At 47.8% G+C, this 17929-nt stretch overlaps 3 protein-coding genes across 3 annotated transcripts; 1 reads left to right on the forward strand and 2 right to left on the reverse strand.

Moving 5' to 3' along the window:
* Positions 1-387: 387 nt before the first annotated feature.
* On the reverse strand, positions 388-8504 carry LOC131208394 (SR-related and CTD-associated factor 4). The gene is made up of 9 exons (XM_058201129.1): positions 8475-8504; positions 7797-8087; positions 7447-7701; positions 6854-7310; positions 6690-6748; positions 5054-5429; positions 3254-3929; positions 2300-3180; positions 388-2230 (listed from the first exon to the last, which is right to left on the reverse strand). The coding sequence occupies exons 1-9, from the start codon at positions 8502-8504 to the stop codon at positions 789-791; spliced, it is 4467 nt and encodes a 1488-aa protein (XP_058057112.1). The 3' UTR covers positions 388-788.
* Positions 8505-10442: 1938 nt separating this feature from the next.
* On the forward strand, positions 10443-14074 carry LOC131209280 (serine/arginine repetitive matrix protein 1). The gene is made up of 6 exons (XM_058202309.1): positions 10443-10714; positions 10787-11400; positions 11918-12006; positions 12173-12392; positions 12451-13070; positions 13167-14074. The coding sequence occupies exons 1-6, from the start codon at positions 10591-10593 to the stop codon at positions 13438-13440; spliced, it is 1941 nt and encodes a 646-aa protein (XP_058058292.1). The 5' UTR covers positions 10443-10590; the 3' UTR covers positions 13441-14074.
* Positions 14075-14148: 74 nt separating this feature from the next.
* LOC131210483 (NADH dehydrogenase [ubiquinone] 1 alpha subcomplex subunit 2) lies at positions 14149-14859 on the reverse strand. Its single transcript, XM_058203741.1, has 3 exons — positions 14663-14859; positions 14465-14571; positions 14149-14393 (listed from the first exon to the last, which is right to left on the reverse strand). The coding sequence occupies exons 1-3, from the start codon at positions 14758-14760 to the stop codon at positions 14305-14307; spliced, it is 294 nt and encodes a 97-aa protein (XP_058059724.1). The 5' UTR covers positions 14761-14859; the 3' UTR covers positions 14149-14304.
* Positions 14860-17929: the final 3070 nt, after the last annotated feature.

Below are 17929 nucleotides of genomic sequence, written 5' to 3' on the forward strand. Positions count from 1 at the left end.
AGATGGCGCCTCATCAACGGAAAATTTGAATTTATTTTATCTTATTTTTTGTTCCATCGAATCAAAAGAAAACAATAAAAGAAAGCCATTTTACAAGAGAAAAGCACAAGAAGTGTGTTCAATTTAAACTTACCTTCAACATCTTATATTTTCGATTGGGATCCGATTAGTTCGAAGTTCATGAACAATCGGTTGTACCGACAATTATACTACCTTTTGCCTGGCCGCTGATGTAAGTATGCAAAAGCCGTTCAGCTGAACTGTACCAGAACGAACATTCGGGGACTGATTTTTGAACGCGTTGATGACAATCCAATGCATACGAAAAAAGTAAGTAAAACCAAACAACCATAAGACGAATTCTCTGTTCGTGAATCAGAACCAGGGTTTGATAACTTTTATCGGCATTCTTCCGTCTTGGGGGCTTTCTAACAAACAATTGTGGGACATATTTGCAATTCGTTTACTGGTGTGTTTATGGAGAAAGATGGCGAATGATCACCACAGCAGGGAACCGGCACTTGCAGTTCCAATAAGCTAATCTACTCAAAACTACTCTTATTCTACACACAATTCTCCTCATTCTTACCAACTATCTATCTCTGCGTCAAACAGTCTGGCTTCGTGATGATGTCCTTGAAGGAGTATAGATAGGAAATCAAACGTATATTCCTTTTGACGGTTCGTTATTGATGTCAGTGATAATTCACTGATTAACGGCCTGAGGTTTCATTTCTGCTGTTTCTTCTTCTTTTCGACCAACAGACTTTAGCCCCGTTTCGCATAATTTACTCGGACGGAGCAGTTTCCGCTGCCACGGGGTCTTCTGGAGCACATTTAGAAGCAACGATCGATTCTTCATCGATTTCCGGAGGCGCCGACAAATTATCCCTCGACTGTGCCACCGAAGTTAGTTCAAATTCCTGCGAATTTTGTTGCCGTTCGTCGTATTGCTGCTCTGGGTGGCAATCGTTGTGCGGTTCAACGTTGTGTCCACTTTGCACTTCCGACACGTGTTGTTCATCGTACTCATAGCGTTGCTGTTCGGTGTTGAAGTTTGGTCGATGTTCGTCACCGTCATCCGATGCCCTCGCTCCGTGCGACGAATCGTCTTGCGTTAAAAATGATCCACCTTGCGGTTCATTTGATGAAGGAAAACCCCTTACTTCAACATTATCGTTCTCGCGCTGCTGCTGCTGCTGCTCTAATAGTTGGTTGTTGCCGTACACTGTCCTTCCATCTTCCTCATCGGGCAGGTTGTTTGTCTGTTCACAGTCATCCTCCTGTTCAGGAGAATAGAGAATCGGTTGTGGACGCTCGTCGTCCGGCTGATCGTTCCGCTGGCGACGATGATGATCCCGCCCATACCGGCGATCGCTAGAAGAGTCATCATCACCACGCCGTGTTCCCAGTAGCTCGCTTTCCCTCGCGTCGTTGCTTCTGGTTTCGCCACCATGCTCGGAGGGTGCACGATGTGATGAAGATTCCTCAACTCGCACCATCATTTCTTCGTCAACCGAGGGGGGGGATCTTTCTTGCTGCGCTCGATCACCCTTCTCAGCTTCTTCTTGGACATCCTCGCCGCGGCCGCCCGATTGCTGATGTTCGCGATTACTTTGCGTAAAACTATTTGGCCGACCGCCGCCCGATGCTGCATTCCAATTATCATCATCATCCTCCCAGCGTACAGCACGAGTCTGTGCGTTTCCGCCACCGCTCCGGTTGCTATTGCCTCGAGCATTGAATGGTTGCCCACCATCACCACCACTACCGGGGCCTTCGTCGCCACTGCGCCAGTTTTGCCTTCCACGGCCGCGGTTGCCGCCATCGTCGCGGTTGCCATTGTTACCACGACCGCCACGTTCGTTCCAATTGCGACGGTTGGAATTGCTATTGCTATTGTTACCTCCGGAATCGTAACCGTTGCCGCCACCATCGTCTCGATCGAAAAAGGCGCCCTGCTGTTGACGATCTTCATTGAAAAATTGTCCACCACCACCGCGCTGATTGTTGTTTCTGCCTCCCAACCGATTGCCAAACATTCCTCCACTGTTACGGTTTCCTCCGGCACCACCGTGGCTTGAAAACTGCCCATTACGTCCTCCCTGATTGCGGCCACCACCATCGCCACCGCGTCCCCCCTCACGATCGCCTCCTCCTGCACTGTTGTTGAATCGATTCTGTTGGTAGTTGCTTCCTCCTCGCCGAGTGAAGTCAGCATTTCCAAAGTCTGTAAAATATAACCGAAAATTATAGAAAACCCATTTGTCCTCACAACATCGATCATGCGAACACCTACCCCCGTCACCGTCGGCTCCTCCACGGCCTCCAAAGTTCCGCCCTCCTCCAGCTGCTCCTCCTCCAGCGCCACGTTGCTGTTGATGGCTGAATTCCAACACACCGGCCAACTCTCGCAAGCGTTCTGAAAGGGGGCGATCGTCCTGAGTGTTGCCTCCACTGCGGAAATTGTTGCCACCACCCCAACGGCTACCACGTTCACCGCGATCTCGACGGCCGCCGCCGCCACCCCCGCCATCGCCACCACTACGGCCATCGTTTCCGCGATCAAAGTTCCCACGCGGTTGCTGATCGCGATCGCGACTACGCCGCCGATGATGATGATCGCGACCAGCATCGTCACTCGAGCGAAAGTCTCTTGTTCCCCGTCCGTTACTATCGCCACCACCACCATCGACACCTTCGTCACCACTTCCTCCTCCATTGTCCGATATATTGCCCCCACCGAGAAGCGGCCCGCTGAAGAATGCTGCGCTGCCAGCTGGTGGCCCTGGCGGAAGATTTCCCAAACTCGGTGGCAACAGCGGTGGCGGAGGTTGATTGAAAAATGCACTGCCGGGACCCCCGCCAGCGCCACCCGGTGCCACCGGTCCCAGGGGGCCAGTGTTTGGTGTGGTTTCATCTTCCATTTCAATGTCCATGTCATCGGCAGACGATTTGCTCATATTGGAAACAGCAGCCACTGCACTTAAGAGGCTTGCGCACTGTGCACTGCCATTGCCCATCAGCCCGGCCGTTGGCGGTGGCGGAGGAAGCACACCGAAGCCACCCATTGGAAGAGGAGGTGGGTTGCCCGGCAGCATTATACCGGGAGGTGGAACGTTTATGCCCAACCCGGACACCATGTTCGGTCCCATCGGAATTCCCATCGGTAGTGGCAATCTAGAATGAAAATGGCATGATAAATCGAACTCATCGAGCAGATTTATGCGAGTGTGCTGTGCGTCATACTTACCGAGTAACAGCACCCATTGGGAAGGGTGGAAGACCCATACCTAGCATAGCGGTGGGCGGCGGCTGGCTCGTATCGACGGCACCGAGTGGGAATAGCGAAGGATTTAGCATTCCGGCAGCGGCTGCAGCAGCAGCAGCTGCCGTTGACAGGTCCGATCCATCGAGCTTCTTCAGTCCCATGCCAGGGGCAAGAATTCCCATCCCTTGTGGGGTGATTCCAACACCACTACTGCCACCGGCGACACTACCAGCCACACCCGGTGCACCGCTGCTACCACCGCCCGGGGCAGCCGTTTCCTTCATCCATCCTGGCATCGTGTCCTCGTCGAACATGCCGCCATCTTCGAGCGAATCCAGGTCTGTGGATGGGCCAAGCTTCGGCCAGGGAATGTAGCTGACGCCCAAATCGAGATCCCAATAGTCCTTCCACTCCTTGCTCTTGACACCTTTGCCAGCTGCCCACGAGATCGTTATCGCTCGACCGTGCATTTTGTGGTTCTTGAGGCTTTGCATGCACTTGAACGCATCCTGCCGGCGGTTCATAACGATGAACGCGCACCCGCGGGGTGGTATCATGTCGATGCTCACGATGTCACCATACTTGCCGAAGGTGTCGGATAGTTCCTCCTGTTGGACCAGCTTCGAGAGGTGGCCAACCCACAGTGTGGTGCTGCAAACTGCGAAAGGAAAGTAACCGAATGGAAGAGTTTTATTTCGGTTAACGAGAATCAAAGTACAACGAGCAACCACAAACACCATCGCAGCACAGCAGCTTGGCTTGGCCAGCGGCACAGAAGGTGGCAATGGAAGGCGGTAATTCCGTACACAGATCCTTTACGCTTTTTTATTCGTACATTCAGCAAAAAGGAACATATTCACTGACCACTTAATGCCCAGCGAATAGTTTTGCGATTCCACAAAAAAAACCTTCATTTCATACAGACGTCGATCGCTTAAAACGTTTCGAACAATCTCTACAAACATTGCGGAATATTCGTCTGTTATTAACAACAAACTAAAAATTACGCCACCGGCACCACATTGCAGTGAATTTAAATAGAATCCTACATATTTGGGGCTCATTTACGAATCATGAGCATTGTTGTAGCACTTTTGTAAATAAGCATTTGCTGTTGTGTGTGTAGGTCCGAAAGAATGACCCTGCGTTGTACTCTCTGTAACTGTGCTACTTGTGCTTCAAATATACATATATTGCTTTAAATATTGTGAATAATGGTTGTTTTATAACGTTTATCACCAATTTATGTAATATTTGAAGTTGCTAAGATAAGGAAAGTTCCGAAACATGCACCATGCTTTAACTATCAAAATACGCCATACGCCAAATAGAGATAATAAACACAGCCCGCCTGAAGCAAAAGGTCACGACATTTGACTCGAAATTTCGAGATATGGCTGCGAACGTTTGCGGACATGAGCCGAGAACTGAAAAAGCCAAGCCAAAATCAATCAGTTCAGAGCCACACACGCGTTGCAACCATGATGACGACGACGACAACGAACGAAACCGAATGGCCAGACACAAGTTAGCCCGTCAGGCCATTGCTGAAACAACCACAAAACTACTACTGTTTCCGTTTTCACTTCTCCGCACAGAAGACTGGCTCTGCTTGTCATAGTTGCCGTAGTCCATTTCTTTACTATCACTTTTGGCACACTTTTGTTCGGATCACGACAACTGAGCTTGTCTGGGCACAACACCACCGCGCCACTGTTCGCTGCTGCTACTTTGGTGCCCTCTTGTGGGCTGCTCCTTTTGGGCGTACGATGCCGGTCTTACCACTCAGGTGCTCCTTTTTGATCTCCGGCAATCCCTTGCGCTTGCGTTCGCGTTCGTGTTCCTTCTCACGCTCTCGCTCCTTGTTCGAAGTCCCACGATCACGTGACGATCGGCGCCGCGATGATCTCGGCGAACGGGATGCGGACCGTGAACGGGAATGGGAACGGGACGCGCGTCCTCTACGGCTGCCACTGGCCCCTCCACCGCTTCCACCTCCTCCACGACGATCGCGTGGTGAGCGCGAACGGCTCTTGCGCCGAGACGACGATGAGGACGATTTGTAGCGATCGTTGTTTCCGCTCCCGCCGCCCACGTTGCCGCCTCCTCCTCCTCTGCCACTGCTTCCTCCGCCCATCGGCATGGGATCGCCGAGTATCTGCGCAATGGTTGTAGAAGAGGCATACGAGTTGGTGACGTGTTGGTGTTGGATCAACAATGGTCGCCGCGATGGAAAATCGCAACCGAGCAGTTGTGACAATACATGGACAAAAAGAGAAACATAGAGAAATAGAAAAAAAGAAAAGAGAAAAAAGGGGAAAGAAAAGATATCGTTTAAACTGCATATCCCGTGTAAGTCCGCGTAGCTCGCGTTTTGCGGCGAGAACCGGGTTCCTTCTTTCGCTTCGTTTGATCTGAGGGGTTGAGCAGATCTCGTTTTGTACTTTCGAGTTGATAGATCGATCAATCGATCGTCGATCGATCCACCTTTTGGCAACCGTGCACTTCTGCTTTTGGCTTTCATTTGTTTGGATTGCTTTGGCTTGATCTGATGCGTGTGTTTTTATCTCCCATTGGCGTAAGTATGGCGTATATTTGAAGAAGAAAACAAGGTACAATATTTCAATCCTATTCAACTCGAATAGGAAGGAACTTACCGTCCATCCATCGCTGAAGCATCTCTGCTTCCTCCCAAAGCCGAATTTGTCCAATTTGGACAAAAACAGACCTTCGAAAGAGAGCAGGACACTGAGGGAGATGAGGAAGAAGCCGTTCTTAGGTGCACACACAAACACACGACTCGCTCGTACGGTACTTTAACCCTACCTTTTTCGCCGCGAGCGTTCTTCTTGCCATTGCCGCTTGTAGCCGTTGGGCTTACGTGTCGGTGGTACCGCCATTACTAATGATCATTTAATGTTTGCTTTACAGTTTGAGAAACATTTCTTCGATAAACTTCGTTTACGATGTTACTCGTAGTATCACATTACTGTTAATGTCACTAATATTATCATCGATATGATGATGAAAACTCATCGTCGCGGAAAATCCTCTATCCGAGAGATCATGTTTTCTAATCTTCTCGGCTAAACAAAACTTATATTTCTCAACAACATGATAGTCAAACTTCAGCACAGCAACAGTTATCCTCAGTCATCTTACAGTATTCCTCAGGAAAAAATATGCCAAAAAAAAGTTCAGCACACAAAGTGGACCAATTACATTCGTCGGGAATACACAAAGTATCTCAACGTACACCATACACCACGACATGTGGTTCGAAAGTGCAAAACATCGAAAGTAGCGAAGAACATCGCTTGTGTCCTCACAGTCAACCTCTTCTATTTGCCGCAGGTTGTGGTTGCTTTAGTGGGCGACCGAAATAGCACAAGAAATTAATAGCAAAAGCAATAATCACCTCAACTCCGGTTATCGCCACATCGTTATCAGTATCAACATCCTTCGCTGATGAGTGACCTAAATAGATCGAGATCAAGAATGGAAGAGACAAAACATTTGTGCATTAGGAGCGGAAGATGTTAGCAATTGCTTCTGGACTCGGGCAACGGTTCCGTTACTTACCGGCATTCAGATCGATCGGCGGTTGACGACTGAGATCGCATTCATTCGCAAACGGAAGCTTCATCAGCACGCTGGCCAGATGCTTTTCAAACTTTTCCTCCTGCAACCGCATTTCGGTCAGTTTGCTTTGCTTTTCCTCCTGCTGCTTCAATTTCTGAAGGTTCTGCAGTTGCTTCAGCACGTTCGGATCGGAAAGTATTTGCGCAATGTTGCCACCCGGCATCTGTGTGAGATCCGGAAGGCCCCCCGCAGGACCACTGCCTCCGTGTGGGACGGAGGGCGAGCTTTTATCTTCCTCCTCTTCGCTGCCGTAGTCAAAGTCCAGTAGCTTCTTGTTGAACTTAACCTGATCCTTCGATCCTTGGCCAGCAGTCGCAGCGGCATCGCCGGATGTTTGACGCATCAGTATTTGCTGGAACTGTTGTAGCTGCCGGATGGTGTTGGGATCGAGCTGTTTCTGTTACGCGATATGGATGGGATCGGTAAAGCAAAATATGTTGAAGTTAGTTTGTAAAGGAGTTAGTATTCTGTAGTTATTATTGGAACCAATAATAACTACGGAATGTTACGCAACAGACCGTTTGCCAATTTACCGTTTCTCCCAACTGCAACTGTCCACCGTGATCATCGAGACCGCCTCCCATGGAAGGGCCTGCTGGCGATCCTAGTGTTAACCCGCCAGCCGAATTCATGCCGTTCGCTCCCGATTGCTCTTGTAGTGCAGCCTGCGCATGATACTGCTGATGGATCGGGTGATCTGGATTGGCCAGATCGAACAGTGGTTGAATCACCTCGGGCAGGAACACCATGTTCTTCTGCCACAAGTTCAGCACCCGAATGATTTTACTCTAACAAAGGACACAGGAGAGTGAGGACCAATAGTTTTGTGATCCGCACAGCCATTTAGCGAGTGCCAGTCAAAACGATTAGCGGCCCCACTTACCTTGTCTTCGGGCGGGCAGCGAAAGAGATGCGCAAAAGTCGCTTCCATGTTGCGTGCGAAACGAGGGGCGAAGACATCCTTCTCCGGACCAAACTGGTGCCGCGATTGCCGCACAATCGAATCGATTACGTACAGACCGGGAATCTTGTACTCGCATTTGCACTTCTGGATGAACTTTTCCACACTCTGCACCACATGCTTGTAGAACTTGATTGCCTTCATCGCACTGCGTGTAATCGAGGCCATCTTGGCCTTCGATATTGGCGGCTTTGACTCATAGAGCCCAGAGAGCTGCAAAAGCAAAGAAATACACGCATTAATTATGCGCTACCACCATGCACACCATTCAACCCAGTCATAAATCCACAAATCATCACTCGAAAAACAGAACCACCACGAGACCCGGGATCACCGCTCACCCCTCAGCACAGCGGATTTTCCACATAGATTTTTTTGTTTTCATTTGTCACGGCCTTTCTCACAAAAATCCTTCCGTGGTTGTCGGCCGTGCAGAAGAGCCGGTACCGATTTGGCCGCAAAGGCTCTTTCTCCAAACACCTCGTGCGCTTTTTTGCACATTATGGTCTTATCAACCCTTTCGTTTGGTCCACTGCGCCACATTGCCACCATCTATCCACCACCACCACACGCGAAGCTGGGTAGGGGACGAATTCTCACCTCCTGATTGAACACCCGCACAGTTTCCATGCTGGTCGCATCGATAGTCGCCGCCACGATGGAAAAATTTTCGCACAGAGCACTACGCACAGGAAAAGGGGCAAAGATTAATCCGCAGCCTCAAGCACGACGACGACGCGACGGTTGCCACTTGTCTAGCACAGCAAATCCGGTTGCGAGCGATTCTGGCCGCAACCCGTTCACATGCACTGTTGCACTTGGGAGGCAATCGGTTTTCCTCCTTGCCGGGGCTTTATTTTCAGTGCCCAACTACTGTTTAATTCACCATTCGTAGCGAATTTGGTCGGGCCGATTTCCTGCGATGAGCACAAGCACAGAATTTCTCAAAATGGCTACCCCCACACACACACACACCGCCGCGTACGTCGAAACGGTTGAAAATCGAGTATCACTGAATCGATTAATCGCAAAAACGGATTTGTCAAAAAAGGGCACGCAAACAATTTTTCGTATTCAGTTTTTTCCCTCACTGTTGAAACAAGGATCAAAAATGAAAAAAGTAGCGTACAAAATATCAATGGATCTCTTTTCTGGTTGCCAAAATCGATGAAATTCGTTACCAATTTTCGTCGATGAAACATTCAAAACAGATAATTTCGCTCGTAGTGTAACGCTTCCAGCCTGACAATCTAGTAACGTCGGGTAAGTAACGCAGGTGAAGGATAAATCCGTTCTTGGAGGCAAAGATGGCGTTTGGTTCGGTGGCTTGAAGGAAGTGTCCGTGTAAGCGCGTTTCGAGAAAATAAAGCACATTATTCGGATGTAAAAAGTAGCAAATCGCATCGCAGGGAAACGCATTTTTCGGCGGAAAATCGCGCTGACGTGAGGGAGAGTGTTGGGAAACCACTCGCAGTGTCGTCGTGCTGCAAATCGAGGTAATAAAATGGGCTGTTCTGTGACCCGGTCGTGTGTGGTGCTGTGTGAGGAATAAAAACAGAAGGAAAAATTGCATATGGCATCTTGACTTTCGGTACCAATCGGTTTTTAGTGATAGCCATTGTTAAACCAACAGATAATGTCGATAATGGTTTCGGTTCGCGTCGTGGTGAAGCACGTGAAGGTGAAAAAGGCGATCGGCGGCTATCCGCGGTTGTGTTGTTTGGGTTGCAAAAGAAGGAAGGCACCAAGCGAAGTAGGCTGAAGCCGAAATGCTATTCCTGGCAGTGCCGAGTGTCTGTGCATGGCGAGATGTTGGCACAAATAGCGGACAAAGAGGAGGACGCCGTGATCGGAGCGTCCTTACGTTACGCGCGTTCCCGATAAATTCGTCCAGATTACTCCGGTATTCGGTCGCGTTCACGTCCCGAATCCTGCCGAGTCGCGCTTCGATTTCAATTGAGTTTTAATGTCGTGTTTCGCTTTCGGGAACTGTTTCATTCGTCGGATGAAAGTATCTTTGATCGCAGTCGTCCTTTCCGGTTTCTCGGTCTCGGTTTCGTTATACGGTCGTCGAATATGATGCCGCGCGATATGCCGATATGTCCGCGTTCAGAGGCGCGTGTCTCTATACATTCTGTAAACGTATCGCAGCTTCACAGTTTGGTTCCACGATACTGGCTTCAGAAAAAAAGTCAAACAACCTTTGGTGCAGCCATTATACACCGCCAGAAGCCGCGTTCCACGATCAAGAAATTGTGGCGAATATTTTCCGCTGGCACCGGGAGATCATCTTACTAATCCTGATTGCTTTTCTCGTTTCCACCATCTCACCGAACGGTTCCCTCGCATCTGAAGTACCCCACGCGCATGCAGATAGTGGGACACGGTCGTAAGGCAGCCCTTGGATCGCGTACTTTGAAAACGTGTCTCCAAGGGACACGTACTTTTGGGTGCAGTCCCGAAGTACGGGACTACGAAACCTAAACAGTCACATCCAGAGTCGGTAGACACAAAAGCACTGGTACAAGAAGTCTAGAAATTGTTCGTGATTCAATAGTGTGTGCGTGCGTGTGTGATCATCGATCGTTCGATCGCCCGCGTTCGATTCGTACCTACTACGAATTCGTAACTACGGTCGTGATCCTTGCGATCGGTTCGAATCGTGCGGGTGTCGCAAATCAATCGCTGATCGCCGCGTACGTTTGACCGGTGATCGATGTCGTTGCGACGACGTGACTTAAGTCCCCTACCGCGCGGTAGTGGTAGCGGGGGAGGAGGGTCTCTTGGTGCCAGCAGCAAGCTACGAATGGATCGTAATCCAACTAGGGCAAAAATTAACGGTAAGAGTCTTTAACGGGAAATTTCTATGAGATCCAAAAACCATAATTCTCTTCTCTTCTACCGTCCACTAGATCCCAGCCACCCGGCAGGCAAGCGCAAGGAGATTGACAACGTAATGAAAAAGGCACGCGCCTTTCCGAACGAGACCTGGGACAAAAAGCTGCTCGAGGCGGAGGAGAAAGATCCCAACCGTTGGCGTCATACGGGCTACAAAAAGTTGTACATCGAGGACGACCCCAGTAGTTCCGATTCGGGACGGGGAGGTGGTCCCGGTGGTCGCTATGGCAACGGGGGACGTCGCAGTCGTTCGCCGCGCTCTCCACGGCATCGTCGCACACCGTCACCGTTGCCACCGATGCGGAAACGGCGTATCTCATCTCCTTCACCGTTGCCGCTGCGTCGTCGGTCTCCTCTGCCATCACCGGTTACTCGAAAACCGTTGCTGCCGGAATCAAAACGCCGACCACGGTCACCCTCGCCGCGAATGCGTCGCAAATCACCTCTGCAACTTATGACGCGGCGCCCATTATCGCCCGAAATACGTCGGCGATCGCCACCACCGAGCATGATGCCAGGATCACCACGCCGACCTCGGCGCTTGTCTCCACCGGCAGTACCGGCATCGAAAACGAGCCGAATGCCACCGGTTCCGCGATCGAAACGGCCACCTTCACCACCTCCCAGGGTAAGCGTTTGTTGGCTGATCTTGCACAAATAGCAGGATCGCGTGCGATGCAACGAATCGATCGATTGCAAAGCAATCGTCTTCGTTACAAGCAGACAGATGATTGCGCCGCAGAACACCTTCTGGCGTTGACTTTTATGTGCCGAATAACAATTCTTCTTTTTCAGCCGATAAATCTGTTTTGTTAACTTTCGGTTAAACTGTTACAGTACAACTATTAAGTAAAGAGGAATAATAAGAAACCGAATTTCAAAAAGTAGCAAATCATTTCCTTTCTTCAAAAATCAACATTATGTTTCTTTGTCTAATATTGATGCCACTTATTGTACAATCCTTCCTGTACAACAGGTTAACGTACAACCTAAAGTGTAAATGAATTTAGGGACTATTTTAAGAAACATTTGTGGCTTATTGTTACTTTTGGTGATTATAATAGTTGTTAGTCTGAGGTGAGGGTAAGAGAATGTTCTCGGCTTACACTAATAGTTGCGTTATTTCTTTGTCACGATGCCCGCAGATGAGTCGTTCGGGCTCGATGAGCAGTTGCTCTGACGACTCCTGCTCTGCTTGCTCGGCCAAAGATCATCGTCGTCGGCGGCGCTCTAGGTAAGCATGGTCGTTTTGATCGAGAAAATCAGCGATGGGAAGTTTCCTAACAACGCTGTGTCGCTGAAAGCTCAAGACGTCGAACGTAGAACTCTCGGATGGACTGGTGTAATCCTTTCCTAAAATTACTCGTGTCCCTCTCGAATCCCTCCGGTGGGAAATGTAGATCTCGGTCGTTTTCGCATCCGCGTCCGCGCGCTCGTTCTCCGCCGCACAGCAACGGCTCGAAAAGTAACCGACGCGATGGTCTCGGGGCCAGTCACGAAAACCGCATTCGCCCTATGAGTCCGCCGCCGATGGATCCGCGACGCAAGCAACCAATACTTCCCCCGTCCTCATCGCATCAATCTGAACGACTGCCGAAAGTTCAGCGAAGTCTCGAGAAGGTGAGTAACTCAGTGAATGTAAGCGATCACTCTTATCGTAACGATCTTATGAACGTAGGATCCCCGTGATCGAGTCGCCCGATCGATTCCACACCCATCGGTTCCAGAGCCGCGCCAGAGACGTCCTCAAACACCAGAATCGGATCGAGGACGAGTATCATCTCCGCCGAAGCGATCAAAGCACAGCAGCAAACATTCTTCGGCCAGCTCTGTGGCCGTCCCGCCAGAGGATATCCGCCCAGTCAAGAGTAGCGGCCGTTCGTCGAAGCAGCAACCACCACAGCTAGCCACTAACGGTGGTCAGGAAGCAAATGCTCAACCGGTGCCAGGACCCTCATCAGTAGCTCCTGTTGCTGCTGGTCACAAGAAACATAAAGAAAAAAGTGCGGAGAAACTACGGGCTCGCGTGAAGATCGAAGGAGAACCGAAACAAGCCAGAGCAGTGGCCCGGCCACGTTCTCCCTCCAGCGGCTCGGAGGAATCGAGCAGCAGTGAAAACTCTCTGCCTCGTTTTACGGCCACTACTCGCCTCACCCTGTCCGAGCGCTTCGGAAAGATGGCTCAGTGGAGTGTCGATCGATCTAACATGGAAAATATGCGCATCACAAAGAACTCAGCAGGTGGCGATCTGAAGGTGATGATCGAGGAGGAACTGGAAGCCCCACCGACACGTTACACGTAAGTTGGTTCAGCGGTTAAGTGGTTACAACTGAAGAAGCTGCATCCAAATGTTACGTCTTGCCTTATGTACGTTTTTTTACTTTTGAAACACAGTTACTCACCGGCTCCCGCTGGTCATTTCCCCGAGGAACTGATGACTACTGGACCCAGCGGACTCTCGTCGTGGGATGACGTACGGGTGCGCTACGAATATTACAAGGGTCGAGGCTACCTGCGCGATCTCGACCTCCAGGACTACATCAAGTGGGAGGAATGGTGGTACAAGTACCAGGAGTGGTTGAAGCAGGAGCGCTACTATGAGCTGTGGGAACGCACGCAAATGAACCGGCGACGGAAGAAAATCCCTATTTCGCAGCGTCTCAACTAAGCCTGTCCGAACTAAGCGTAGACAATAGATCTTCGGACGAATCACAAAAGAACATCTGATGATCGTCATGTAATCGTATGATTTGTGCAAGCTTTCACGACTGTTTTGGTCTGACGGAGTCGGATAGTCATCCAAACTTCCGAGCTTGGAAAAGTTGGCCAGATTTGAAGCGCCTTCTACAGGATGCAAACCTGTAACGCAAAACCATGTATGACAGTAACGAATGGAACCACTTTACGATTTGTCAACTTCTCCGTTCAATCAATCGATGATCTTAAAACGTAATGTTTAAGTAATATAAGAATGTTCGTTCTTCCTCATTTGACATGTCTACTGTTTTACGAATTCACCTTTTTCAAATATCTTTGTTTACAAACGTAGAACGTGTGGCAGTTTATGAATGTAATTGGCACGCACGTGACACGATTTTCCGGACAGCAATGTCTGGATAAGTACTACTTCCATAGCCTTTCATTTTTCATAGCTTTTTCTGAAATCTGTAACGTACTGTGTGCGTGGAAGTAAACGAAAAAAAAATTCATGAAACATATTGCATTGACAACTGAAATAGTTTGACGGTCAATAGTGCCGTGAGAACAATAGTCGTGTGAACTTCGTTGGAGTTCGTAGATGACACCGGAGTAAGTTTGAATTGGAGCAGTGCGTAAGTGTAAAAATAAAATATAAATTATTGCACTTAAAGTACTGTTGTAGTTTTACATTCGAAATTATTTATTTCCTAAGCACATGTGTCTCTTTCGTGCTACAGTTTTAGTTACATACAAGCCTCCTAACGAATCCAGCACGAGACCACTTTGCAGAACCATATCCACAAAACTCGCTTTTGTGTTTGAAGTTAGGCGCTCATTGTCCTTTGCCGAGCATTTCAATGTGTTTGGAGATGTCTTCGGCAGTTGCTTTGGTCAGTGGAACCGACTTTTCTTTGCCCATCTCTATAATAAAGGAAAACAAACAAACCTTGAGTGCAACCGTGAAAGGTATCTTACATTACTGCTCATCATACCGTAACGAACCCAAAGTCTTGGCTGTACGCCGCTGCATTCACGCACCAGAATTGGGAGCGAAGGGTTATCGCGCTTCAACTGAACGTAACGGGTGTTAACGAATTCACTGTTCGAAAGGGCAGAAGGATATTGTTGGCGATGAACGATTGTGTAACAACAGACAACTAGCGACCGAGCGGGGCAATATCGATACTCACCGCACGCCTTGCGACTCTTCGCCCGTTTGGCACAGGTGCAGCCGAAGTTCCTTTACGGACGGGTTCAGCCTTGCGAACCGAAGCAAAGTTAGCCTCATGATTAGAGTTTGTTCCACCCGCGAGGATTTCTTTTCGCCGATGGCCGAGAATATCGAAAGCACAGAAGAAAAACAAACTTTTACCACTTTGCGTTGACAGCTTTGACATTGGTTTGACGGCGCGCATCGTTTTCCTGTCATAATATGCGGCTTTCGAAGATTCGTCGATCTGACCGTTTTCTAGCAAGAATGCAACAAATTGTTTCAAAACTAATTAAAGAAATGCAGTGAATGCTCTATTAGCGCGAAACAATCTCAAGTTTATTTCTTCATATAAAACTTTTTCGTATGTTTGGAAGAGTTTTTTGACAGCCAAATCAACAAAACGAAGAAAACTCAACGAACGAAGGTAAACATTAACGAAAAAAAACGCTAGGGATGGCCATGCAGCAAAACCATTATTTTCACGATAGTGATTAGTGAACGTTATCTCGTGAAGTATCGATCGTAAAGTTTCAAATTTGGTTCGTTTCAAAGCTGAAACTTCACACTTCAAAAATTGAGCTAGAGAGTAACCGTCAAACAGTTTTAAGGCATTTGCGTAAAGTTGGATCTAGAAAAAAGCTCGATGTTTGGGCGCCACACCAATTAACACAACAAACGTGATGTATCGGATTTTAATCTGCGAAGTTTTGGCCAAACGGAATGAAATCGATACGTTTCCTAAACGGATGAGAAATGGGATACATACGACAATGTTATGTGAAATCGGTCGTGGTCTAAGCGTGATGAGGCAGCTTTACCGGTGGCCAAACTAGGGCTCATGGCCAGGAAGGTACTACTGGGCTTATGGTGGAACTTGAAAGGCACAGTTTACTATGAGTTGCTGCTGTGTGGCTAAACACTAAATTCAGATCTCTGCTGTGATCAACTGCACCGATCAAATGACCAGAAACCGGACCTTGCACTAGGCGATTACCACCTTTTTCGAGCGTTGCAAAACTTCCATAGTCATAAGAAATTGAGTTCAAGGATTGTGAAAATGGATTGCTCGAGTTGGCGAATAACAGCGACCAAGACTTCTACAAGAGAAGCACTACGAAGCTTACATACAATTTTGAAATTCACGCAAAATAAAGGTTTTCTTTTTAGCCAGCCTTATATTATTAATGTTATCAGCTTTACGTGGGATGTTTATTGATAAAAACCACGAATGAACCAAATAATTGTCACCATACTCACACTGCGCCACGTGTTCAAGACGAGAATTTAAATACACATATGTTTTTTTATAAATAAATCAATGATTTTATTTTTTCTTACACTTCTCACATGGCTTTTTGTTTATGGAGTTTTTTGTGTTTATTTCCACGCTTACTTTCATTACCATGTGTGTCGAAATGTATTTTATAATTGCATGTTTTCCTCCCTCAGACCCTTTTCTTGTCACACATACATACATAGGCAGCGCACTGCTGCGACGCAATGCTTCTCTAATATATTCGTTTCTTATTTCTCACATTCTGCAATTGCCGCCATTGACCATTTTCCTCGTTTTGTTTCACACGTGGGATAGTAAAATTATACACAGAAATGAATAGATAAACGCACTCTCCCCATTCGTGCTCATCTTTTTCTCCCCGTTTTTGGTGGCGTTTGTTTCTTCACATTTTGTTCTGCTCCACCAACTCTTATTTGTTTGCTCTCGACGACGCACACTACTCGATGTTCACGAGTTCGTCATCCAATTGTTTAGCGATCGCACAAAGCTTGTTGGATTTGCGATAATAAAAGCTCTACTACCTTGTCACATTATCGATCGATCGATTTCGGGAGCTGGGTTTTCCGGGTGCTTAGGACTTAGATCATAGCAATAAGAAGAATATGTGTATACATAAAAAAGGGAGAAAAACAGATTCTTAAAACAATTGTTCAAACATCTTCCCTTTTCACGCATGCTCTTCTCTCTTGTGTCTCTGTCATACTTTTTAATCATTAATGGAAATTGTAAGGCGTAATTTTCTTTTAGTTTCTGTGTTTGTTCTATTAAATAGCAGAAAAGATTTGTTTTCCATTAATCTTTCTCACTCTACCTTTGAGAGGAATGCTCCTGGCCTTGCAAAGACCATCCTCCGCAAAGTGGCAGCGCAGGGAAGAGATGAGATGGCCACCAACGAGGAAGGAAAACTCAACGTAATGTTCTGTTGCTATTTTAACGAACTTCCATATCCATTCAAGGGGGATAAGATAAGTTGTCGATGTCGTATGGTCCGTACACTAATCCTATGTGTTGTGTTCTCTTAACCACTAAAACAAGGATGTGAAGGAAGAGGGGAAACCCCAGGGAAAGAGGATAGTGGCGAATGGTCCTCCTCTTCATAGTTCTAAGAACTGTAATCCATCGGACCCCCGGGTCATGCTCGGTGGCTAATAAGATCGATTGCACAAAGTTAGTGATTGTAGCATTGTTGTTCGGAACGGCCCAGAAGATAAGGTATAAGGACACACATGGCTAGAGGGAAGGGAGGGGCTGTTTTGAGGAACCACTAAATTATGAGCTACAAAAATATGGATACTATAATATACAAAGATAGCCTATCGTACTGTTATGAAACGAACGAGAATTACGACAAAGGATGTGTGTTTCCGGTTTTGCCATTCCATGGCCTCTTTTCTTTTCGTATCGTGCACTTCATTCACGAATATGTATCGCTAGCGTATCGAGATCGGGACTCTATCCCTCTCGTGCATAGTTTTGTTCTTCGTGTTGCGCAATTTCCCCAAAAGAACGCAATCGGTTTGTTTGCACAATCATGGGCAAGGCGGCCTCTTCACCTTCTTTCTGCGCTTTTCGTCACCTTCACGTGACGGACTTCACACACTTGCACGTAAACACGCACACACTCGTCTCGATGATCACATTGTTTTTTCTTCTTCAAATTGTTTCACTTCAGTACTCCTTGAGGATCGGGAATTCAGGAGGATCGTGTCAACACTGCGTCTGCAGATGTGTCGTTAATCAAAGGAATAAGGCAGAGGGATGGGATTTGGGACGGGCAATTCGGATTTTTTGTAATAAATAAGTTAATTTGTTTAAAATTGCTCCGCAGCGCGACGAAGCGCCCTCATTACAGGGCGCGGGTGTAGAAAAATAATTTACAAAAAAGAGATAATATTACCAAGAGGTGGGTTTTGTAAAATATATTCAACGTTTATCGTTTGTCAAGAA

This window comes from Anopheles bellator, chromosome 2 (assembly GCF_943735745.2).
Source record: "Anopheles bellator chromosome 2, idAnoBellAS_SP24_06.2, whole genome shotgun sequence".
In the NCBI taxonomy this organism is placed as follows: Eukaryota; Metazoa; Arthropoda; class Insecta; order Diptera; family Culicidae; genus Anopheles; species Anopheles bellator.

Excerpts from the sequence above, each read along its gene's own strand:
- LOC131209280 (XM_058202309.1), top strand. The coding sequence starts at position 10,591 with ATGTCGTTGCGACGACGTGACTTAAGTCCCCTACCGCGCGGTAGTGGT. Across the intron at positions 11,401-11,917 it reads CACCTTCACCACCTCCCAGG|ATGAGTCGTTCGGGCTCGAT; the intron begins GTAAGCGTTTGT and ends CGATGCCCGCAG. Across the intron at positions 12,393-12,450 it reads TTCAGCGAAGTCTCGAGAAG|GATCCCCGTGATCGAGTCGC; the intron begins GTGAGTAACTCA and ends TTATGAACGTAG.
- LOC131208394 (XM_058201129.1), bottom strand. The coding sequence starts at position 8,504 with ATGGAAACTGTGCGGGTGTTCAATCAGGAG. Across the intron at positions 6,749-6,853 it reads GCCGATCGATCTGAATGCCG|GTCACTCATCAGCGAAGGAT; the intron begins GTAAGTAACGGA and ends CGATCTATTTAG. Across the intron at positions 3,181-3,253 it reads CCAATGGGTGCTGTTACTCG|ATTGCCACTACCGATGGGAA; the intron begins GTAAGTATGACG and ends TTTTCATTCTAG.
- LOC131210483 (XM_058203741.1), bottom strand. The coding sequence starts at position 14,760 with ATGAGGCTAACTTTGCTTCGGTTCGCAAGGCTGAACCCGTCCGTAAAG. Across the intron at positions 14,572-14,662 it reads GAAGAGTCGCAAGGCGTGCG|TGAATTCGTTAACACCCGTT; the intron begins GTGAGTATCGAT and ends CCTTTCGAACAG. Across the intron at positions 14,394-14,464 it reads AAGACTTTGGGTTCGTTACG|AGATGGGCAAAGAAAAGTCG; the intron begins GTATGATGAGCA and ends CCTTTATTATAG.